The sequence below is a fragment of the Heliconius melpomene genome, chromosome 19, assembly GCF_056956725.1.
Source record: "Heliconius melpomene rosina isolate 202511_hmr_F chromosome 19, ASM5695672v1, whole genome shotgun sequence".
NCBI lineage: Eukaryota > Metazoa > Arthropoda > Insecta > Lepidoptera > Nymphalidae > Heliconius > Heliconius melpomene.
Genome location: NC_140407.1, coordinates 13,298,582 through 13,323,576, shown reverse-complemented (window position 1 = coordinate 13,323,576; position 24,995 = coordinate 13,298,582). Strand labels below are relative to the sequence as shown.

Below are 24,995 nucleotides of genomic sequence, written 5' to 3'. Positions count from 1 at the left end.
AGTAGTAGTCGATGATTTTAAATCAACATCAAACTACCGTCATGGACTTGTCTATTGCCTATACTGCCTATAGTATACCTTGAATTTGGTGGATACGTATCTATTAAGTTGTGAGTATTATTACAGTTCCCCTTTTTTAAACTAGTTTTTTTATCCTTGAACCTCCTTCACGTTGTATTCCGTATGTATTAGCGTAACCACGGGAGCGCCTAAGTGTTAAGACCACTCTCCACTTTCCGCCGACTTCTGGAGACATTGCGTGTAGAGTGGCGAAACTCAATTCACTCGCACTCAAAAAAGGCAAAGGGCGGCCTGGACGCCAGTGAAGAAATAAAAATATAACTATTTCATTACCTCGAGTGGAAATCGAACCCACACCAACCAGTGGCGTTTACAGTCTCACGCTTGTGCCCTTGCGCTTCGATTGGCCTCATTTAAAATTTGAATGTATCTACAGTACAGTACAGTACAGTACCAGTGCCTACTGTACAGTACTGTATTTCTCAGAGGGAACCTAGTGTTGAGACACGCCATTCTCAGCAGAATTATCGAAGCATTGAGTGTGTAAGTTTGCCTTGTTACCAGAGCGCAGAAATATAAATATTAAATTCCCCCGAGTGGGAACGGAATCCCGAACTGTCGCGCTTACAGTCATACTACGTAAGTGCCATGTAATGTACATAAAATGCATTTTTTAGCTTAACGCTGTGTCTCGCACATAGCACAGTAAGCAGAGGGAACCTGGGAAACTAGTGTTAAGACACTCCGTACTGTGTTCCACTTTTCTCGCAATTCTGGAGGCATTGTGTGCTGAATGGCAGAACTCAACGCCGCACTAAGAAATGCTAAAAAAGGTTTATAAATAAGACACAAATGAAATCATAGCAACGTTATTGTATTTTTATTTTTTGAATTGAATCCTTTGCGTGCTTACACAGTAAACACTGATCTCAACACTTATAACTAAAAATATTCTAAAACCAAAATAAAGGATACCAAGTTAAAAAATAGTGGCATGTGCAGATGGCTCGTCACACCGCGGCGAACTATACTTATTTACATACGTATTGGGTTCGCTGGAGTAACTTTTAAAAGTGCTAGAGGTTCTATACTTTGAATTTTGAAAAGAAAATGTCTCTTACTGTGCTGAGATATTGTGCAAGATGCCTTAAGTTTTTAACATGGGTGCCCCTGTTTCACCACATTATATATTGCCAATGTGCACATACGAGTAAATTACTCTCATACATTTTTATATAAACTGATATATACGATAAAAGTTATTATATTAATCTAGTATATTGCTATCTTTTTCATTTTAGTCTATAGAAAATGTCAACTGACTTAGTGCTTTATTTATAATTTTTAAAATTTTGCAGTCAAATAAAGAATTATAATGTAATTGTAAATTAAATTTAAAAATTTCTTCTAAAATCAAGTTCTAAATAATTATTTAACCGTGTAATAAATTGATTTCGATACTTGATTACTACAATATTTTAATATATTACGATCGGGAAGGTTAATTCATAATGGAGACTAGATATCACATGGTTTGAGCTATATCGATTCTTACTTTTGTTTCATATTCACGTAACTACAAAATACTTTCAGTGTGAAATTGCTTTTAAGAACGTGGGGAATTACGTATTGCATAGAAATTAAATATAACCCATAGACCACTTGCAATAAAAAACAACTTATTGTCACAAATAGAAAACAATATCAACTGCAACATTAAACATATAAAATAACAATAAATTGAATAAAATTAAAAAGTTATTACATAAAACTATTAATAATAAAGGCATACACACCAACTTCGATTGATTGATATCTCAATTTAAATGTGAGGCCCCCTGTCGCTTGGGGGGCCTCGTCCAGTTGGTCAGTGGGATAGTTTATTGCACAAGTAGTCGATACTAACGAGCTAATGTAACGCTAGGCAGGTTCACCTAGAAAACAATCGAAACGGGTAAGTTTCCCTACTGAGTACTGAAGTGAGGATCGCGGATCGCAGCTTAACCTATCGACCGGCAGTGACCTGAGTGATGTCTCGCGCACTCACACTCCGCACGCGCTCCACGCACACATACGAGTACACTACACCTTAATATACTACCTATCTATTTGTATGAGTAATTTAACTTCAATTTCTTTAAAGCGTACATTTTATACTTATATTTTAGGAGGTTCTTAACTATATTGAAATTTCGAAACATTTTCCCCAAAAAAAGATATACAAAAATTGTGTAAAACTCATACATGCAAGGAATATCAAACGTTTAGTTTAGTTTGTAAATAATTCTAATAAAACTAACGACAGTCTTCGTACTTGACTGGACAATAAATAATATTTTAGGTTCACAGGTGGGATCGCTTGAGAAACCGAGTGGTCGTGACTCGTGCTACTTAGATGTTGAGTTAAATATGCCTTCGCGTCTTGTTCTACATTCAATGATGAATACAAAAAGATATCGCTTTAAGGAAATCCAGGATATTACAGCGAACTTATTGAATATCGATATTGGTTTGGTCAGAATATGCATAATTTGATTGAGCACCTTTTTATAGCGTTTGTGCCACTTGGTTACGTTCAGTATAATTAGTGTAAGAAGTCATTTTTATAATAAACTCTAAATAAAATTATACTAGTGCCTCACATTTACTGGCTTAGTTCATTAGAACCTCGTTCACGTAATACCTAAATAAATAAGTGTATAATATAATATCTAATATGTTTTTACATATGTACAGTAAAAATAAACAAAGGAGGTACACAACGAATAAAAATATAAATTTGTACTTGAAAAAAAAAATATCCTTTCAAAACATAAAACAGTCATAACGGTCCTTGCTCGATCTATGTAATATAACCCTAAGTCTAACTAAGATTATTTGTGTGTATATAATACGAGTGCGCGCATTCGACGCGGCCCGTCGGCGTCGAATACGCGGAGTCTCACTAACTTTTAATTGTACGTAATTAGTTAATAATAACTACAATATAATATTGGTATGAGCGGTTTTGTGGATGCTTCCCCGCTCATACCTAAAGCGTTTAGGTGAACGTCAGCTCGCACTGCCTGCCTGCCCTCTCCAGCTCTGGTCAGCCCAGCCGTGTCGGTCGGCGTGTCGTACAACGAGTACACTCTCGGTAAAGAAACGAAGCTTTCGGTGACGATTCGCGAGTTCTCGATATGATCGCTTAGACTTGCAAATATCACAATGAAACAGTTCCGACTAAAACTAAAAACGTTACAATTACATCGAACCGTTAATTGACATTATTTAGTTGTTGGTAAGCAGCCAGTGCGATCGCAGCACGCCACTGCATCCACAGACACACGTATGTACAGAGAGTCACTACTCCCGTCCACCGGCGCTCGGCGTCTCACGTATAGCATAGTAGACGGCGACCGAGGTGGGATATTAACACTATGATAAACGCGAAATAAAAGGAGTTCTTCGGAAACCAGGGAACGACGGCCGCTCCGCCCTAAATCATATAAATTAGATCGTTACCGCTACTTAAACAAATAAATACATAACAATTACAATCGTACATACAACCTACGCGTCATTAGTCTTTTGTTAAATTGACTTATAAAATGAATGTAGGGAAGTGTACTTTTACATAAAAAAATATATAAACATAAGTAACGAGTCGTGTCGCCTAACGCCGTGGCGCACTCAGCAGACGGTCTCGGCGGGGGCGAAGGGCGCGAGCGGCGCGGCGGGCGCGGGTGAGCGCCGGCGCTGCGCCTGGCGCTTGCGGAATTCCAGGAACTCCTCCTTCATGGCCCGCACGCGTGCCTCTACCGCGCCCGCGCCCCCTGAGCCCGCCACTCCGCCCGCCGGCGTGGACGCACGGTCCCACTCGTAGTGCACGTCCACGGAGCCCGAGCCGGGGCGCGGCGGAGGCGGCGGCGGGCGGTAGGGCGGCGGCCGCCACTCCGCCAGGCTGCCGGTGCGGCTGCTGCGGTTGTGTTGAGAGGATGCGTTCTTGCTGCCGAACCCGCTGGAGGAGGACCTGCTCTCGGGCGAGGCCTCGTGCGGGGTGTCGGCCGGGGGACGCGGGCGCGTGTGGCGAGGCGGCGGTCGGGGCCGCGGCCGGCTGAGCGCGCAAAGGCGCGTGTGCGGCGCCTCCAGCGAGGCCACGAGCGGGCGCGAGCGAAACGACGGCGGCGTAGGGAAGGAGCCGTCCGCGGAGCTCGGGAAGGGCACGGAGCTGAGGTCGGAGATGTGCAGCGGGGACCAAGGCGTCCAGGCGGGCGCCCACACGGGCCAGGGCGGCCAAGGAGGCCAAGGCGGCCAGCGCAGCGCCAGCGTGGGCGAGGAGGCGCGGAACAGCGGCGGCGCGGCGGGCGGGCTGAGCGGCGTGCGCAGGCGCGGGAGGAACCCGCCGTCGTCGGTGGAGGGCGCGGGAGAGGCGGAGGGGCAGGGCGAGGGAGTGGGGGGCAGGGAGGGCGCGGGGGAGGCGGACACGCGCCGCACGCCGCCCCAGCGCCGCGGCTCGTCGCCGCACCGCGATGCCGGCCAGATCCAGTTGGCCGTGAATCGCAAGCATTGGACTATACTCGATATTCCGCTTTCTCTAAATCTGAAAAAGAAAATAAATAATCGTAACTATTCGTACTTACTTAAATACAGCTGTTAGGATACTAAATAGGTCCTCACCTGATTTCCTATTATAAGCAGCGTGAAAAGTTAAGCAAACATTAATCAAATAAGTTTTTGCACAAACAAGGTGCTGCGTGTCAGTGTATATTGTGGATTGGATCCCCACACAGGGAAATAAATTATTTTCATTCCAATATTAACATGTACGTCATTTCATACTAGTTATCTAAGAAATTAAATAACATAGTTTTTATTGTTCAAAACTTCGTAATCGTAATAGTTTCTTGAAAATAATTTACCTAGTTGTTATTATATTTATGAACTAAATGCTCATTGTTATTGCTTCGTTGATGTTAGGTGAAAACTAAAATAAAAATATTAACTTTTTTTTTCAACTTAAACCTGGCGGTAACCAGAGAACAACCGCTTCAGTCTCTGCATATATATTTTGCCTCGTCTTCTGTCATCAACCTTCTCATACAAGCACAGAATACTTTATGCAAATTCCTTCGTCACATTCCTCTCTGATTGGAGGTTCTTGAAGCTTTCAGTTGTTATGCGATAATTCCACTCCAAGTTTAGACAACCGTGCCACTATGCCATTCCACATATTAGTTCAAGTCACCAAGCTGCTGGCTGAGGATACTGGCGCATACTGTGCTGACAAGACTGTTCTTGTTATTCTCAGCTTGAAGCGAACCCAAAGAAGACTTAACATGAATGGTTTTTTTTTTCAGCTTTACGCTGTTTTCCATACAAAAGGTAGGCAGAGAAAACCTAGTGCTAAGAATTCTTGATTACGTGTTGAGCGGTGGAACACAACGCCGCGCTCTTGCCTTAGTACCAGTAAATATATTAATTTCCCTAAGTGGAAATTGACTCTACAAACGACGCCACGACGGCTAACACATATATAAAAAAACAAAATATAAAAAAAGTGCGCTTACTTTTTAAAAGGCACTTGAGTGCTGTCAGCGGCGCGAAGGTCTGTGAGTCGCGCAGCTACCATGTTGTATGCTGCAACCGAATAATTTCTGGACATTAACGTAGTGTCGACTGGTAGTTCGTGGAAGCGCACGCGGCCGCCGCCCGCCCCCCAACCTTCACCTCTAAAGCCCTCTCACCGACAGTAGTACCACACACCATATTGTCAATTTAAAAGCGATATCCACAAGAAACGACTACTTTACTTAAAATATTATTGTAAGATTGTTTCACAAGATTTTTTTTATAGTCTCTATCGTAAATGAAGAAAGTCGTCTTTTCTGGTGATGGAGTAAAATTAAATGATACAAGAGAAAAAAAAATGTTTAAAGGGCGAAGAAATAATATTAAAGCTGAATAAATATAGTGTCATAAAATAAATGAGCTTCAGATATTATATTTATAAATAATTAAAAAAAATATTCCTATTTTTTTTTATTTAAAAGCAAAAATAATCAACAACCAATCTATATGTCGTTATATTTTTAAAATTCTGTATTTATTAAGAAATACTTGTTAATTGCTTATAATTTTATTATTATTTACTATTTATCCTAAATTAACAACAAAACCAATGTGTGTATCATACATATTTTCTATAAAACCTGTGTTATTAAGCGATCTCTCAAGCACCACGTCGATACTAGTAGGACAAAAAAATACCTCGGCGCGGCGGTTAAAGTGTAAAATACATAATAAATATATATTCTATTAAATCTATTCTAAATTATTGTTGTATATGATGAATATGTACGTTTAAGCAAAAGCGGTAAGTGCACGTTGTTATGTTCTGTTATACAAAGCTAATTGAAAGTGATCACAAAAACACAAAAACAAAACCAACCAACTATCATTACCGAAATCAAAGCATGTGGAAGAAAAGCAAAAATTAAGGACAAGCATTTGTATAAAACCATAAATTAGTGAGAAGAAATATCTTAAGATATTATTTTATACGAATCCCAAGATATTTATTTTATATTTAAAAAAAGAAAATAGTGGAAGTGATAGAGACAGCTTGTAAAATGAAAAAACAACCTCCATACATAATATATATTTCAAACGATTGGGCGGTACGCATAAAATTTTCTAATAAATAGTATCACGCCCCAAGATTGAGATGCACTTAGAGCCAATTATACTTTACTAAGATTGATTTAAATGTATTTTTTCTTATAAATCAAGTTCCTAGTCTTATATGCATTTGGTAAAAAAAATCAATTTCATTTTAATATATAAAGTATGCGTAAAGTCGACAAAATGACATGCAATAATTCATAAACAAATATTTAACATATAAAAGGTATTATGGATGATATAAAATGTACCTATAATGAATAAACAAATCAAAAGTTTGTGACAACGGTGCTTGCTTCGTTATCGACAATATGGTAAACGCGTACTCTTTTGAAGACTTTTCTCCATACTATTTTCTAAGATCACAAAAAACTCATCTATGATAATGTTTTTTTATTATTTTTTGATATCAGTCCGCAGGAAGAGAGTGTAGGTGCGGGGCGGCGGGCCGGCGGCCGCACGCCGGTTCTCACCTTTCTCCTGCTTGCGGCGCTTGCGCTTGTTGCATATCTTGACGGCGCACACGGACAGGATGATGGCCACTATGAAGAACAGGATGCCGCCTACGACGCCCGCCGTGATGGCTTTGTGCTTGACGCGCGCTGGCACCGGGAACTTCACCTCCTCGGAGCTCTCGTAGCTGGTCGCCGAGTTCGCTAACACGCGGAAGTAGTACGTTCTTCCGCCCACTAAGTTTTTCACTAAAATTAAAAATATGTCCACGTTTAGACATTTATTTGAGTGCTAATTTCGATAGATTTGTCAATAGAAAGAATAATTGTTGCAAAACTTTTATATTTTTAAAATGTTATTAACACACTAAGAAATATTAAAATATTTGTTGTCAATTAGTTGAGATTAGAGTAACTAATCCTTGTTAGGTAAAAAATAAATGGAAAATTAGAGAGCAGAGCACACTTTGAAAAATTGTCTATGATCGAATATATGATATTTATATTCCATTGACACTATATAAGCCAACCAAGTTGTAGGTAAATCGAATGTGCAGTTTGTCTAAATAAAAATACCTAAATAACTAGTTTCCTCAGGCCGTATCTGCCCTCGGTTGAGCGTTTTCCATTGCGCGTCGGTGCGGTACTTTATCGTGTAGTACTGCACTAAGTGCGAGCGCTCCACCGGCGCCTGCCACGTGATCAGGAACCCATTGTGCACCTCCGTTACCGTCAGGTTGCGCGGTGGACCTGACTTCGGACCTGAATAAAATAAAGTTCAATCAATCAATTTTAACCGGATTAAAGACTGAAAAGCTTTGGTTTTTTTGGACGTTTTACATGAAACTATTTTAACCTGATTGATGGCATGTTTTTATGGCTTAAGAAAAAAAAGCTTAGAGAAGCAGAGATAAATAATCACTTTAAACTTGAGAATTCTTTTTACACAATTTCATATAATATCTACATATTTACATTTTATTATTTTTGTTACCACAACAATTATTTTAATATTATGTACACTCGGGTTACAAAGGTTAGTTCTAAATACAATATTAGTGCAATATACCAGATCCCTCGGGAGCATTTTGAAATATCTTCTCATCGACGGGTCCCGGGGCGGTGGGGGTTGCTTTCGGTTTGGCTCCCACATCTACAAAAAGGTTATTTCAGTTACGTTAACACGTAACTGTATAGCTACTAGCCTACTACTATAAATTTGTTAATGTTTGTTAATCATATGTACTACGTAGCCAAAGTGTTGGTTTGCATAGTTAATTCTTACCGAGGGTCCTGATAGTAATGGCTTTGCTCATCATCCCTTCACCAATTGTATTTTTGCTATTTACTTGAAATTCATACGTGGTCCCTGGTTGAAGCCGGTTTATCGTTACCTATAAAATATAACCTTGTAACGTAGCTTGCATTGGATATGGAAACGGACTTTACTTAATAGTTGAGGTCTAAGAATTACCTAAATAAAAACAGAACATGTTCAAGTTTATGTTGTGTTTGTGTAACGGAATTAAATTCCTACACGGCAGAATTAATTGTTTTTATTTCCTTGCTCTAGTAAGGCTAAGCGCGGCGTTGAGTTCTGCCACTCAACACGCAGTGTGTAGAAAATTGGGCAGGGGGGCCGTTCCGCTGCACACTCCACTCTGTCCTTTACAGAAGGTTCCCCCTGTCTAACATGCTGCATACTGTGAAGCTAAAAAATATATACTTACGGAGGTAGCACCAGACGGCGTCACAGGAACTTTCGTCCACTCTGAATACCCAGCCTCTCTATACCAAATAGTATAATCCTGCTTGTAGTCGGGCCCACCAGCGTACCCGGGCTGCCAGCGCAACGTCACTTGGAACTCCGTAGCGGTCCCCGAAACATTGTACGGCGCGTGGGGTTGAGTGCCTTCGATCACTAGTTGCGTATCCGCTACTATTGTGGCTACCTACGATTGAAACATTACTTCGAAATTAACATATAAGACTTATATATGCCTATATTTTTATTTTATTTGAAAAGTTTTACATAAAAGTAGATGTAGGGCATTCGGGTCGGAGAGTTTTTATTTTATAAAGTGAATTATTAGGTATTATGTTTGAATGATGTGGTAAGATTGCTATAGAACCCGTGAGGCACCTCGTTGGACGCGACGCACTGGTAGATGCCGAAGTCCTGGCGGCGCAGCGTGTCAATGGTGAGGTTCCCGCCGAGAGCGCGCACGCGCGTCTTCTGCAGCGGCAGGCCGTCGCGGCGCCGCCACGCCACGCTGGGCCGCTGCGTGCCCTCCGCCTCCTGCGCGCCGCAGTGCATCTCCACTGACTCGCCCACCTATTTTAAATTATTTGTGCTAGGTTATACATTTTTAAACCTCATACTTTATGCCTAACAGGATAGCCAGAGAGCCCGGTCCGCCGAGCGTTATGGCCGCTGTCACCTCTTCATACATGCTTCTTCGAGAAGTCACGGTGATTATAACGTAAACTTCCTCCAGTATCATCGATACTATGTTCTCGAAGGTCAAGCGAAATCTCTGGTTAACGAAAGGATCACGTCTCCAGCTTTCATCTCAAAATATTCGTTTTAGTACAAATACTTATACAGAAAATCTAGTTCAGTGAGATTTGAGAGATATAACAGCGCTAAATATTTCAAAAATAAATTCATAATAATTTAAAAATCTACGATTTTCATTTACATTATTAAAACATATCATTAATGTGTAAATGTCCAAGGGAATTCGAGAGGGGAGAAAAGACTAAAAATCTTTTGTTCTCGTATTTTATTTCAACCTAACATTTTTTCCCGCACTAATGAACACAATATTAAGACACACCGTTTCACACTTTTCGTGTAAGTTTTGAGATATTCCGTGTTCAGTGGTAAGTATCAACGCCGCTCTTTGTCTTTTCAGAATTTTCGAGACATTGCGTGTTGAGCAGCGGAACTCAACGCCGCGCTTTGTCTATCAGAGCGAAGAATGGAAAATGAATTAAGTATAATAATTAGTAACTTCTCCATATGTGGTTCGAACCCACAACTATCGCATCCACAGTCTGGTGCATTCTAGTATTGTACACGTCTTACTCGATCTAAAACTCGATTTAAAAAAAATTAAAAACTTGCATTGTAATATGTGTCACATTTTTACCTTTCTCTGATATAAAGGCTCCGGCTCCACTGTGAATACTGGTGGTTTTCGGACCAACACTTCCATTGGACCTATAACAGTATTATACTATTGACTTACTGTCATTACTGAAGAGATAGTGTACCCTATAGGTTAGATGTCTAATAATCGTTTTTGCATATAAATCTAACATATGTGAAGACGTATTTTTACGACAGTAAAATCCACCATTCAGTTGTTACGTAAAAGAAAAATAAAATCACGATTACCATTTTAATTACATTATTTTCTTTCCACTCGTATTACAACGATAAGTTTTAATTACACTCCTCTAGAGTTGAGTAGGCACTCAAGTACTTGAAATGTAAGTGCTGTCAAATATTAAAAGGAAAAAGAAAATATAAAAAAAAAACACTAAAATTGCTTCCCGAATACAAATTTTGCTATGCAAATTGGCATATTACCTGAAGAGCCCTGCGTGCCCTGAGCATTGTACGGCGTACAAGTGTACCTCCCCTGGTGGTTCTGATTGACTCGTGTAAACAGGAGTGAGCCATTGTTCATAATCACTATGTCTTTCGTCTGATAAGGCTCTAACAGTCTTTTGTCCTTCGTCCACGTCACGTACTGGAGGGGCGGGTTCGCTTTTATGTAACATTGTACGACGCCTGCCAAGCGGAACGGGAGGTATTGTACGGTCGGCGTGAACGTCACTTTTGCGGGATCTGCAAAATTTGTATGCAATTTATACGGATATTATATTGCGTGGACCATTTTCTATAAGTAATGTGTGTAGATAATGGTAATAAGGTGATAGAGATTTTTATAAACTGTTTTGAGTGTTTTATAAAGTTATTTACAAAACAACGAAGTTTACAACAAATATATTAAAATTTTAACTGTATAGCTATCACAGCGGAGTCTTAGTAATAGGGTTCCCTTTGGATGCAGAACCCTAATATTAACGTAAAAATTAAAGTCAGTGTTTTAATTATTTTAAAATAAAGCCGTAAGCTTACTATAGCCATCATTAATTATTAGATTAAGGGTGTGCTAGTACCATGTGTCGTTATTAATTGATAATCTCGTATAAGTTTCATATATTACGTCATTTCAATTTTTAGCCCCCCACGAAAACATAGGGATGTTATAACATTGACGCGTTTGTATGTATATTTGTAAGTCTGTCTGTCGTAATTGTACGTATGGCATCGTAGCCATGATTCAAAAAAAGGAGACAGACTTTTTGTATATTTTTAGAGCTTTTTGTGTCGGCGATTTTAAGTAAAAAATTCTAATCATTGAAAGGTAATTAGCAAATATAAATACATAATAATACATTATTTCTTTTCGCTACATAAAATTATTACTATCATTAAAATACACTTAACAGATACTCACATTCCACATTCAAATAAGCGGAAGCGCTTTGTGGGTCGCCGATGCCATTAGATACTTCGCACAGATATTGACCAGAATCGTCTGCGGCTACAGGATTTATAACTAGGGCGCCATCCCTCCGTATCGTCACCCTGGTCTCCAACGCCGCCACCTCCGCTACGGGGGCGCCTTCGCGGAACCATTTAACGGTGACATTGCCAGGTAGAGCTTTAGCCTCGCAAGAAAACTGCACCTTTTCCCCTTCTAACTTGGTCTGGTTCGTTGGTGGCATCTAATAATATATAGACGCTTCATTTAAATAGTTTTTTATTTACATACATAAAATATAATCAATACAAAAGAACTGTCAGACAAAAAAAAGTATTATTCTTTCCTAAGTGTCGAATAATTTTTTTAAACTGTAAAAAAAAATTCTGGAACCTAGAGGGGGGTTCCAGAATAATATAATATAATAATCTTTATAATAATCAGGCATCTCTACAGAGAAAAGCCGGCATGAAAGTCAACAATCGTTTTATCAATATAGTTTCTTGTTTTTTATAATATAACAGTTTTGAAGTGATTCCGTCTCCACTTACGGTGATGACAGCTCCTCCGGCGATGATTACCCGGGCCGTGTGAGATACTTGTCCTTCGCCATTCCTCGCGATACATGTATAGTCTCCTATGTCCTCGTGTCGGATATTGCTTATTCGGAGTTCCGTGCCGTCGTTAAATATGCCCACGGTGCCTGAGGGTTCCACAGGGTTCGCGTCTTTGAACCACAAAATTTCAGGCGTTGGTGTGCCTTCCGCTTGACAGTTGAGTATAATAGCATCACCTGTTAGTTTTTCATAAAGCATTTAAGTACCTTATTTAAACATGAACATTACTGTTCATAAACATGAACATTATTATTTAAAGTTCAGCAATATAGAAGAAAATTAGTATAATTTCATGGATATTTATCGTAACAAGAAAACATACGGCTTTACGGATATCAAAATCAAAAAAAGTTAAGATTCTTCAAAGATTTCATTAGACAAAAAAGTAAATAAACAGATATAAGAATTCAAACCTAAATTGACGTATATAATGTCTTCCGGTGTGATGGAGAAGCGTGGTGGTGCGTGTACATCGAGATGAAACCACGTTCCATTTTTGTGCTGATTCGGCGACCGGTTGAGGAACACGACCTTACACTCGTACCAACCCTTTTAATAAAAATATTATAATTAAGATTTTATTTTTTTTAGGTTACGAGGTGAGTGGAACGAGTAATTAAAAGCAATAACGTAAATAAATTGATCTGTGAGAATTAAAAATCAAATAGTATATCAAACGACAAATTATGTTTACCTGATCAGACTCCCTAATATTAGTGAGATTGAGGCTGGCCGCGCCGTATGGCGAGTCCGGAGCCACTCGCGACACTCGGCCCTCATAGCCCTCTCCACTGTGTGTTGGGTAACTCTCATACCAGATGTAGATCGGGATGTCCTGACCCTATATCCATCATATGTATTAATTGATGCCCTTTATTTGGTGCGGCAGCTCCAACGATTTATTAGCTAACTACTTTGGTTGACTTGACGCACATATGCATATACTATGCAATACGACCCCTACACTAGCGTTTTGCTTCTGCGTAACATCAATTCACATACATTTAACCTCATCTCGTAACAATCAAGTATAGTTGTCACAAGACAATACTAAACTACGAAAAATTAACAGCACTACATAAGCATGCGATGGTAATAACTTAAATACACAGATGAACACCTCACATTGTATTAAACATATTTTATTCGGATTCGTCCGAAGAATCCTTGGTATCATTTTAAGTAAGAACTTTTTAAATACATAAACAAGACCATACTCGTATGCGTGCACAAAGTAATTGTCAGAAAAATAAAAGCTACAGCATGCATTTAGTTTATTATATGGGTTTAATTGTAATGATTATATTATTTACGTTAAACTAATTTTGCGGAAAGAAAGTGGGCGAATCCCACATCCACAGGAAGAGAGAAACAGACAGAACCGCCGCCAGTGCGCGAGGGAGTGCGCGTGCCCCGTGTCAGCCGTGTAAGCTACAACGTGCTCCCATACTATCTTAGAAAGATAAATCGGTGCACCCAAAATAAAATTAATTATAGCATCGTAAACATAGGTTTGTAAACGTATGGCGTGTGATAGTGTGTGTTTGTTTCGTTATACAACGGGGGTCTGCTGCTCTCTCGGACTCGCTCTGAAGGCCTTTGTCACTGTGGTGTTGGTGGGCGACGAGACCGGAGACGTATACGAGGCAATACGCAGAAGAGGCATTTACACATAGGCGTGCGCGGGGGTGTCGCGGGGCGGGGGCGGCGGGGCGAGCCCCCGGCCCGCGGCTCCCGGGACAATACGAGATATACTTTACATTCAGCGGGGCGCGTCGCGGGGACGAGCCGACCTTTACTGAACAGAAACACACACACGATAGATGAGCAGCGTTGTATTGTAAGAGTGGAGTGTTGGCCGTCGTACCGTTTCGCCTACCTTCTTCTCCCACTGCAACACGTACGGCACGGGGATGTCTTCGGGGAAGTCCACCTGGCAATTGAACACAACGCTCTCCCCCAGGATTGCTGTGATGTGGACAGCATCTTGGTGATCTTGGTGACAAGTTACTGTAATAGATTGGATCTTAATTTGGTATTCCATTGGAAGCAACCAGTAGGTGCCTAGGTATTTAAAATGTTGTAGGTACATGGCCAAATTGTAGATAAAGTCTATACATTTTTTTCATTTAGTTTATAATAAAAGTCACCTCAATATTCCTTTACTTCTGACTTAAGATCATCCATTTGTTAAATATAAACATTTTTATTCTATAATTAAATGAATATAATATAGTGAAGCTTGTGAAGATGCATGTGTCCAATGTTCGGAGTGGTATGATCAAATGATGCTAAAGTACATTAAATATTCATGCTTAGGAGAGTATTTATATAAGAAATTAATTGTTCGTGACGCAATGTAGTAATAATAGCATTCAGTTTTAAATATATACATTAACTAGCGATCTAAACGCGACTTCGCCCGCTTAAACTCAATGTTATAATATTACAGCCAAATGATATAAAATCTTTACATAAATTGTATCCTGTTTTTCTGATGTATATATAAGCTATACTTACTACTGAAAAGTTTAATCTTAATCTGTTCAGTAGTTTTTGCGTTAAAGTGGAACAGACATCCATCCTTACAAGCTTTCACATTTCGAATATTATTAGTAGGATAGGATATAAGATTTTGATAATTAATGAAGCACAATGAACTTACCCGGCAAGTAGACTAGCAGCAAGAGGAGCAGGCCGGCGGCGATGTGCGGCGTTTGCTCGGCGCGCCAGCCCATGCCTGCGCTCCCATGTCACGGCCGCGCGCGGCGACTCATTCTCGGTGCATCACCTTGGGGAATACGTACTAATATTTAGTTTATTTCAAATATAAAATCTAAAGTATGTCGACTGTAAATATGTATGCTTTTATATTGTTGTTATTCTTCAAATCATTTAATGAATAACGTTTATAACACATGAAAAGTTGTGGTTTTAAGCATAGTGCTCATGTTGTGAATGTATTACTCCGGTTTCTATTTTTGTCTATTTCTGAAACTTTTTCGGACAGACTAGATCTCTAATTTATATTTTTAAATAAAATACAAGTAGGTACAAGCTGATTTTTACTATTTCCTATTAGAATAAGTTATTTATTTTTTAACAATATTTTTTACGCTTCATCCCATATACAGTAGACTCTACTGAGTAGAAGGGGTGCACTTAGAGTCAAAAGTGATCAAGACACTCCATCCATTTGCTGTCCTGAATTCGGAACATGAGTGCGTGCGTGTTGAGTGGCGAAACTCAACGCCGTGTACCAGAATGGAGAAGTGATAATAATAAATTTTAGATCCGCTCTGGAAGTCTAATGTAATGTATCAGCCCCACGTCCATCGCCTTTCAGTCAGTCGGTGTTCCTGTGCAGTTGTGCATTATGTCACGATGACCTTACTTTTTGATGACTTCGATTTTTTTTTAAAAATAAGTTTCCTGCACACAGCAGGGTACGCAGAGGGAACCTAGTGTTAAGACACTCCGTTCTTCACTTTCTGCCGAATTCTAGAGGCATTGCGTGTTGAGTGGCAGAACTCAACTCAAAAAATGGAAATATAAACGTAAATAAATATTTTACTTCCTTGAATGGGCATCGAATCCACAACCGTCACACCCTTGTGCCCCTGTGCCACGCCGGCAGATAAACGAAAAGTCACTATAGAATTAAATACATACATACGAGTGCGAGTACGTGCCTATCTTTTGTATATTTCAATTAGTAGAAACACAATATGTTTCAATAAATTATACCAGTACACTGTGCAGCACCCGGTGCTTGTTTTTTTTAACTACCCAATATAAATTGTTTCATTTTCAATCTGCGTTTCATCAAGTAACAAATATTAATATATCAATATATTTCGAATGTTTATGTACGCTGTACCTATAGGAATATAATTACGTTTATTTTTTTAACTTTTTGTAGCTTCTACAAATAGAAATTAGTTGTGGGTGTTGGTGGGTATGTTAATGTATAAGAATAGCTTATAATTTTATCTGTTTAATTTATAAAATACTATCGACCCGCTCCCGTCAACGCCCGCTTGCACTACACTTATTTATTTATTTATTTATTTATTACAATTGTGTCTGCGTTCTAATATACAAGTATGTTTGCCGCTCGGTTATAGTGATTTCTAATGTGAAATTTTTGAATGCCTTCGAGTTACACAATTGTAATCCCAATAAGATCGATTTTTAGTATGAGGAAACATATGTACAAAAGCAAGTTCTGTATAATATGAAGAGTATAGATAGTATGTGTCAAATAAAAAAAAATGCGTCAAAGGGGATGCTGAAAACCTAATAAAAATAAAACGAATAAACTATTGAGGAAATAAGGTTAACCTGATAAAATTTCCCGTACCTACGTAAAAAGCATTAACTTAACCGGAACCCGCCGGACTCTTTCAACGATGGTGAAATGCGCCCCCACAGCAACCACTCCATAGTAAACGCCTGCCCCAATGTTATACCTGAATACACACTCCAATCGTCCTTGGACTATATACCACGACTCAATAATTGCACTATATCACGATATTCTAGTAAAGTATTCGTATATAGTTTAACTCTTGCCTTCTACAAACGTTCGTGTTGCTGTAATCAACTTATCGATTTTGATATTACGTGCTTTTATTAAGCTACTTTTGACTTGTAACGGTAGATTGTTTTTATGAAAATCGTCTTTCGACTTTCAGTTTTGGGGTTTAAATAAGAAATGTTATATGTGAGACTAATTTAAGAGGGTGAATAATTGAAATATGGACATGAAAAGTTATTTATATACTTATTTACAATTATATGTTATTTGAAATGTTAATTAACGACCTTTTAAACTTTTCCTATATGACAGGGCTCATAACGAGGATATAAAAATAGTATTTTTTTACTTTTAGTATTTTTTATCTTCACACATGTACTGCACTTTGCGGTACGGCCGCCAGCTAGTTCGTTATATTCACTCTACGCTAGTTTGACGCTATTCTATTTTCTAAATTTAGACCATTGTCACAATGTATAAACTTAATTAAATATAAAAGATTTTCCACAAAGGCATGTGTGTGGGATATTATAACAATAAAATTTACAATGAATATAAATATTTTTAAATGAAAAAATCAGCTTCGCACTGTATCCCACACAGCAGGGTAGGCAGAGGGAACCTAGTGTTAAGACAGTCCGTTCCCCACTTTCCCCCGAATTTTTGGAGGTGTTGAGTGGCACTCAACGCTTTGCCTCGAAACCAGAGCGAAGAAATGGAAATATAAATTTAGATAAACAAATAAATATATTTCATTTCCTCGAGTGGGGATCGAACCCACAACTGTCGCGTTACAGTCACATCCTTGTGCCCCTGGACCACAAAGGCCTCAAAAAAAAAAATTTAGTACACATATATCCCATCAAAAACATTAATGTAAAATGAGAGCCAAGTTTAATATTTGAATTGAATTATATGCCGAATGAACACAGAACTCGGCATCCATATAGATCTCCGACACTTTTGTCGACAAAGTTAAGGACGATGCGTTACTTAATATTAAACTCGGCTCTCATTTAACAATGAGGTTTTAGATGAGATATCATTACTTTTTGTAAAGTAATTACTATTACTATTTGTGGTTTTAGTATTTTTCCTTATGAGTGAGTGAGTCAGTCATGATAATTTATATACTTTACAAGCTAGAGAAATTTAACAAATGTGTCAAATTCCATGCATGCAGAAAAAATAGTTTACTAATTATGAAGGACTCAAAAGTCGCTCAAAGTGGTTCGTGTAAAGTACACATTGCGTGATTCCAACTTTTTAACTTGGCTTGTCTAGCCAACCGTTTGCGTGTGTCTTGGTATCTCTCCATATAATGTTATGGATTATATACACTAAAGTATATATATATATATACTCGATCAATGCTCTATGGAGATGAGTTAAACATATCTACAGTCCTCGCTTTCAGTTCCTCTTATTGCATTATATTTATTAATGTATTATATAATTTTGGAATTATATTACTGTAAGATAGAATTCCTTCCTTTTTATTCGAGGCACGAGAGAACACATGGATATAAAGAGTGATCGGGAGATCACGAGAGCAAGGAGCGGGCGAGTGGTCGGGGTGGTCAACGTCGTCACTTGGTATCGATTTCCGTACCTTGTCCCAGTTCAGGAGCGCGGTGCGGGATCCGGGTGCGGGGAGATGTCTGCTGTCCAGTGGTTGCGGGCTCCGTCATCTGTAGAGGGCGGTCATGGGTCCGACGGCTGCGAGGCGCGAGGCGCGAGGGCGCGAGAGGGCGCGTGCGGGAGGTCGCACGGCGGGCCGGGCACTGCCCGCCGCGGTCGGTATTGATCGGTGCGCGCGCAGGCCGCCGCCCTCACATGAATGGTCCCCGGAGCGGCTCACGTGCTCCGCTCGCCCGCGCGGCTCCTGCTGCCTGCCGCCTGTCGCACATTGCCCGTTTTTAGGCCTTAACTAACACTTGCATATACCTCGTATGGCTTAAGTATTTCTTCTTGACCAAAATGTTTTTCTTTCTATTATGATATATCAATAAAAAATAGAAAATATATTCCAGAATAAGAAATTTTAGCTATGAACACATACTCGTACATCATTATGCTCGGGAATTGTGTTAGTTCCACTACAATTTCAAGATTGTCACAAGGCTCTGACTGCGTGCGTTTCGCTTTACTATGCTTTAATCAAAGTGGTAAAACAAGACCCTTCAATCTGGTTTACTGGTTTATATATAGGCTTCTTACCCGACTGTGCGAAGCAAACGAGAGTAATGTTTTTATCAGTCTAGACAAGTTAAAAGCAAAGGCGTTGGTCGATTTTGATGATTCTTCTCGGCAATCGATTCTCATTAACCTTGCTAGTCTCAAATGAGAAGACAATAATCAAAACAGCTGGGACCCGTCTAAATTTTACAAGATTCCTTGAGAAGATAAACATTTTGAAGAACCACCCCACTGTTAATTTGCTAAAAAAATGTTCTGTTTACGTCTGTATCGATTAGAAAATTATTTCAATGGTTTTTAGGGTTATGCACATCAAAAGGAAAAATTCGTCGTCCGTCGTCGTCTGTCCGTCTTTCACGATTATATACCTCGAAATTGCGTGGAGGTGCATGCATCGTTTACGCTGCATTTTGTATGAAATTCACCGCTTATTCAAAAACCTACAGAATATTTCTCGTAAACCTACAATTAAGAAATTTGGCAAGAAGTAAGAACTCGCAGTACAATACAGGTCTACACTAAGATCTTTCTTAAGCAATACAAATTAATGGAGAATTTAATGTTTTTTTCCATTTATCTACAAGTACTCTTTCTTGTTATTATATTCTTATATTTTGTTTTATATATTTCATAAGATTTTTTAAAATTTGTATGGCATATATGAGTTCACTTAGCGTTCATAATTATTTAATGTAAATACAATAATTAATTTCCCCGAGTGCGGAATGAACCCACAACTGTCGCATTTAGAGGCACGCGCTTGTGCCACTGCGCCACCAAGGCCTCAACGATCATTCCAATATCATTATGTATATAATAATATGATGTTATAATATAATATATATCATATGATATAATTTGGTACGTAAAAACGTAATACAATTTCCGCGGATGCGGGTTTCCAATTTATATAACACAGCACTTCGCGAAATGGTTTTGCGAAAATTAACGCGCTGGCATTCCGTGATCGGAATGGAGGAGCCTGACGGGGCGGATCACACTGAGGTTATATAAATATTCGTATATGCAAACATCCCCTGTATATAAATATTTAAGAGTAAATTGTTTATTTTAATATTTTATTTAATATAAAGCTTAAAAGTTGCAAAGTAAAAAAAATACAATTTCTAAATTATTAATAATATTAACAAAAATTCATTAAAAACTTGTTATTATATCGAAAGTAGGCCGAAGCCTGATTTATGTATTTGTTACGAAAACTTTATTTACTTAAACATTAAACTTTTAGATTAATATTAAATCTTCAATTTGTCTTCTATAATGTTGTCTGAAAATAAATACGTACTCCTAAACCAACACCCGTAAAGTTCTGGATGTCGTTGGTGAAGCAGATTAATCCTGGCTTTCACGGTCTCCCAGGAACGTTGCTTGGTTACATCAGAAAGCTCGGTTATTTAAACCGTAGCAACATTATATAGAAACTGTAATAAGTATGTAAATAAAAAAAATGTGCTGAAATAATATCATCGATTAATATAGTCTTAATCTTACTTATATTATAAATGTGAAAATTTTTGAGGACGGATGTTTGTTCCTCTTTGTTGTAATATACCTGTAATATAATTATTTAGATATATGGTACCCAGTTTAATTCCGCAGATTCAAGCACGTTGACATGATGAGAACGGTAAAAAAGTTCGAAAAGGTTGACTTTTGGATTATCAGTACAAATAATAAATGAGAAAGATCACATACAAGACACGAGGCCCTTTAAGAGTAATGTATAAAAAGGTTGTAACTGAATTCTATTCCAATGCTTTAAAAATGTTATTTTCTTCAGTTAAAATATTATTCGATAAATATATTTTTTTTATTTATTATAAGATTAGTATAGTTTATATCGAATAATTCTAATTTGTAAATAAATGAACGCTGGTGAACTCTATTCATAACTATTTGTTACATATCGGCACGACGCGACGTGGTCCTCGATTCGATTCGAGTCGCCGAGCTTCTGTCAATACTTTTTCTTCGCATTGCTAAGACACTTGATTGTAAGTCAAGAGGAACGGCGGAGGGCAATTATTTTAAACTCTAAATTTAATATCACATGTTTAGTATTAGAAGGGGTAGTTTGTGTAACTAAAATTTGAGTGGAATTAAAAAAACAATTTGGGATCTCTCTAATGGTAGGCGTCAACACAACGACGACCCCGTATCGTCAATTAATACGGGAAATATCATGTTTGAAGCGAACTGGAGTTCTACGGAAATTGTGCGGCCCCGTTGAGTTTCTCCGATTTTGCCATTTTAGAAACCTGCTGGAATTATAGAAACCAGCTGGAACATTATAGAAACCTGCTGGAATTAGTGTATATACTGGTTTCCTAATTATCTATACGGTAACTTCACAGTGATCCCCCTATTGATGTCCACGCCGATCGGTTCTTCATGTTACTGACTTTTCTCAATTTGTCGCCTCGAGATAATTAAAGAAGATAATTAGAGAGTGATCGTCACCTCTGATCTAAGACTAACTGAAAGTTTTAACGTTATTAGTCCAGATACCATAATTAAACTAACTTCAAGCCCCAACGTTTTTAGATACATATATGAAAATTATGTTTTTGGTGTCACCTTGACCGTTGTTAGTTTTAATGGGTTATTTTGTAAGAGTGACGACGTCGTTTGTGGTTCACTACAGAAACGAGGTTCAATATTTAGCCTACATTGAAGGTGACATGTGAATTTGTCTGTTTGTAATGACTCCGCCTGTTTCTAAATACAATGGCTATCTATTTTAATCTTCACATACAATTCACACAGTTTATTCTAACATTTCCTTCATGTAATTTTTATTTGCTAACTCTTCAAACTTTACATCTATAGTTTTACTCCTTTAAAAATATGTTAGTTAATGTATCTCTGCATTTAATTACGTATTAATAGGAGAGACTTCCATTTTTCCTAATATTATAATAATTATAAGTATATTTATTATTAATATTCATAAATTACTACTACATAAAAATAACTTTTGTCGTCATAATATTGATTTAATATGAGTACAGAAACCATAAATTTTACTATTTAATAAAATCGTTAAGTTAAGTTCTACATACTTTTGTTAAGTATGTAGAAATGCAATAATTTTCCCTCTTATCCAAAATAGTAGAGGCCTTCGTGGCGCAGCGGCACAAGGGTGTGACTGTAAGGCGACGGTTGTGCGTTCGATCCTCGCTCGAGGAAGGTCAAGGCAATAGCGCGGCGTTTAGTTCTGCCACTCAACAGGCAATGCCTCCAGAATTCGACAAAAAGTGGGGAACAGAGTGTCTTAGCACTAGGTTCCCTCTACTTACCCTGCCGTGTGCGGGATACTGCGTGAAGATGATTTAATTTTATCTAGCTATTTAAACAGACAGCGTGAGACTATATGTAATTAATAAGCGCACTTTGTAATATCAAAGAAACCGGTCATCACAGAAGTTGCTAAATTCGTAGACGGTAACAAAGCAGAAGCCTTTTGATCGTATGCAACGTTATGTTTAAATTAAACCGCTTGAGAGAGAGGGAGATCTAATCTCTTTACTCTACGGTTGTACTATTCTTAACCACTAATATAATTAATTGTAGTGTAGGACTTTTATTTATTACAATATTTTTATATTTTTTTAGTTAAGTAGCGTAAAACAAAGTCGTTTCCTACAATTGTATTTACGTGTAGTTGAATCTTTTTAAAGAGACAATAAATTTTAATGACGTATATATGTTTAATACTACAAATTCATATTTTTGCACATCAAATTCGCCATCTTACATCCCAAATTCGTAGTTTTAAAATTCAAATTCCATGATTTCTATTTTAATTTTAGGACTAAACATGTTTTCTCCTAAAATTCAATTCCTCATTCCAAGTTACAAAAATTTAAATATCCATTTGAAATTATATATAATTTGGTAGTAAGATTAACGTACAAGTGAGTGAACGGACGATTTTGTGGTTTCTTTTACTTTCATCTAAACGAATTTAATGTGCACATTACATATTAACCTACTTAATAAAAATAGTTGACACCTGCTATTTCCTTTGCGTGTGACACTTGCTAAGTTTACCATTTTAATTCCATTAACTGCCCGACATCATAAAGAATTTAGCTTAAACTATTGCCGCCTTCACCCCACCCTACTTGTGAAATATGAAAATGTTCATGACTCCGAATAACTTGTGCTAAGTTGTCATTTTCATACTATGATAGAGAACGCGATCTCTTACAGTTCCATAGTATTTTTCAACTATATATAATTTTGGCTTATGTTCACGCTGTATCTCGCACATAGTGGGGTAGGCAGAGAGCCTAGTGTTAAAACATTCCATTCCCTTTGAGACACTTCTGTTCCTCACTATTCGCCGAATTCTGGACGCATTGAGGGGCGGAACTCAACGCCACGCTCTGCCTCGACCCTAAAGCGAAGAAATTAATTTTTTTAATATTTCATTACAAGTATTAAACAGGTACCTACGTACAAAATTTAAAACCATACCTATCTCCCATACGATATCACAGCCAGCTACAACCGGTGAAGCAAATTTCCATGCTATGTGATAGCATCCGTAAAGAAGCCATACACCTTAGAAGCGGATAACGAAATAGTTAAACGATATCCCGTTCAAGTTACATTGCATAAGACCGCAAGCCTCATCCTGTGCGACCATGGCATGCCCCGACTTGATATCCGCCGCTACAAAAACGGCCAACGACGACTGTTTATCATAAAAGGCATACTCTTTTACAGATCTAGAGTGTTTTTGTTCAACTTTCTCACACCCCGCTTTTACTTTGTGGCTTGTGCATTGTTATAATATTTTTTTCTACCCGTTACCTGCTTTACACGCTTTGAATATACCGAAATAAGAAATGGGCAAACGTACACACAAATGGATATAATATGCTGAGGGAAATTTAAGATATTTAAACAGAATAGAAAGATTATTTACAAATATTTAAACACATAGTTCGATATTAACGGTGATAATAACGTCATCGTGCAAAAAGTTCCGAATCGTTTGACTTTGACTCTATATCCGAGGGTTATGGGTTCCATGGTCCGTAGGAATGCGTACATTAAAAATGATTGTTATATTCATTTGGCATAGGCACATAACATTAAGCTTATAAATTACGCATTTTGTAATAATAACACCTACATATATAATTTGACGACAAAACATATATGTAATAGACAAATAAATTACCTTAGGTATTATTAAATACCTTCATCACCCTATTATCTATATTTACACGCAGTTTACGCCCAGTACCTAGAACCTTAATTTGAAAATACAAGTGTAGGTATAATTTTTCGTAATTGTTTATTGATGAGATAAAAAGTAAAATAGAATTTCCTGTAAAATTAAATAATTCGCACTCTTGACTATTGAATTGACTATGAAATATTGAATATAACCTGGAACCATAATGTATACGCAGTAAGCAAAGTTTAGTGATACGCGTAGACAATAAAAAATGGAAATATTACCTTAATCCCAATGTCAAACAACAGTTATTGATTTTAGCACATTCAGTTGTTTGAGACGGGGGACGGTAGAGAGGGGGGGGGGGGGAGGCGGTAAAACGGCAACCTCCACCCTCCACACGTGAATATTTGATGGCTGAATCTTGCTGTGGCTACGCTACACTGACATGTCAGGCCTTATCGCATGAGCTCTAGCGTTTATCAATGTGGACAAAATTTGCAAGTAAAATTGCACCGAGGCGAGGGTCCATTAAAATTGGAGACGTATAACTTACTAATTAAGTAAAAAATATTAGTAATTGAATCCAAGCGCGGCGTTCAGTTCCTCCATTCGATACACAATGTCTCCCGAATTTGGCGGAAAGTGGGGGACTATAAGTGTCTTTATAGAAACGGGAGTGCATAACACTAGGTTCCCAGGTTACCTCTGCCTACCCTGCTATGT

The 24,995-nt window shown here is 38.2% G+C and overlaps 1 protein-coding gene across 5 annotated transcripts in view; it reads right to left on the bottom strand.

Annotated features, from left to right (window-relative positions):
* Window positions 1-876: 876 nt before the first annotated feature.
* Window positions 877-24,995, bottom strand: part of LOC146528891 (protein turtle-like) — a 42,638-nt gene continuing 18,519 nt past the window's right edge. Inside the window, exons 1-17 of one of the 5 annotated variants that reach the window (XM_085203329.1) lie at window positions 18,468-18,638; window positions 14,981-15,106; window positions 14,183-14,325; window positions 13,010-13,156; window positions 12,729-12,864; window positions 12,250-12,491; window positions 11,672-11,942; window positions 10,735-10,995; window positions 10,292-10,362; window positions 9,280-9,471; window positions 8,867-9,088; window positions 8,422-8,530; window positions 8,206-8,289; window positions 7,713-7,898; window positions 7,158-7,385; window positions 5,571-5,640; window positions 877-4,603 (exon numbers count right to left, since the gene is read on the bottom strand). In XM_085203329.1, coding sequence (XP_085059455.1) covers window positions 3,694-4,603; window positions 5,571-5,640; window positions 7,158-7,385; window positions 7,713-7,898; window positions 8,206-8,289; window positions 8,422-8,530; window positions 8,867-9,088; window positions 9,280-9,471; window positions 10,292-10,362; window positions 10,735-10,995; window positions 11,672-11,942; window positions 12,250-12,491; window positions 12,729-12,864; window positions 13,010-13,156; window positions 14,183-14,325; window positions 14,981-15,053 — 3,345 coding nt within the window. In that variant the 5' untranslated portion in view covers window positions 15,054-15,106; window positions 18,468-18,638 and the 3' untranslated portion in view covers window positions 877-3,693. Of the gene's footprint in view, window positions 4,604-5,570; window positions 5,658-7,157; window positions 7,386-7,712; window positions 7,899-8,205; window positions 8,290-8,421; window positions 8,531-8,866; window positions 9,089-9,279; window positions 9,472-10,291; window positions 10,363-10,734; window positions 10,996-11,671; window positions 11,943-12,249; window positions 12,492-12,728; window positions 12,865-13,009; window positions 13,157-14,182; window positions 14,326-14,980; window positions 15,122-18,467; window positions 18,639-24,995 lie in introns of those variants that run through there. The other 4 variants (XM_085203328.1, XM_085203330.1, XR_014879101.1 and 1 more) reach the window with 4 other exon arrangements.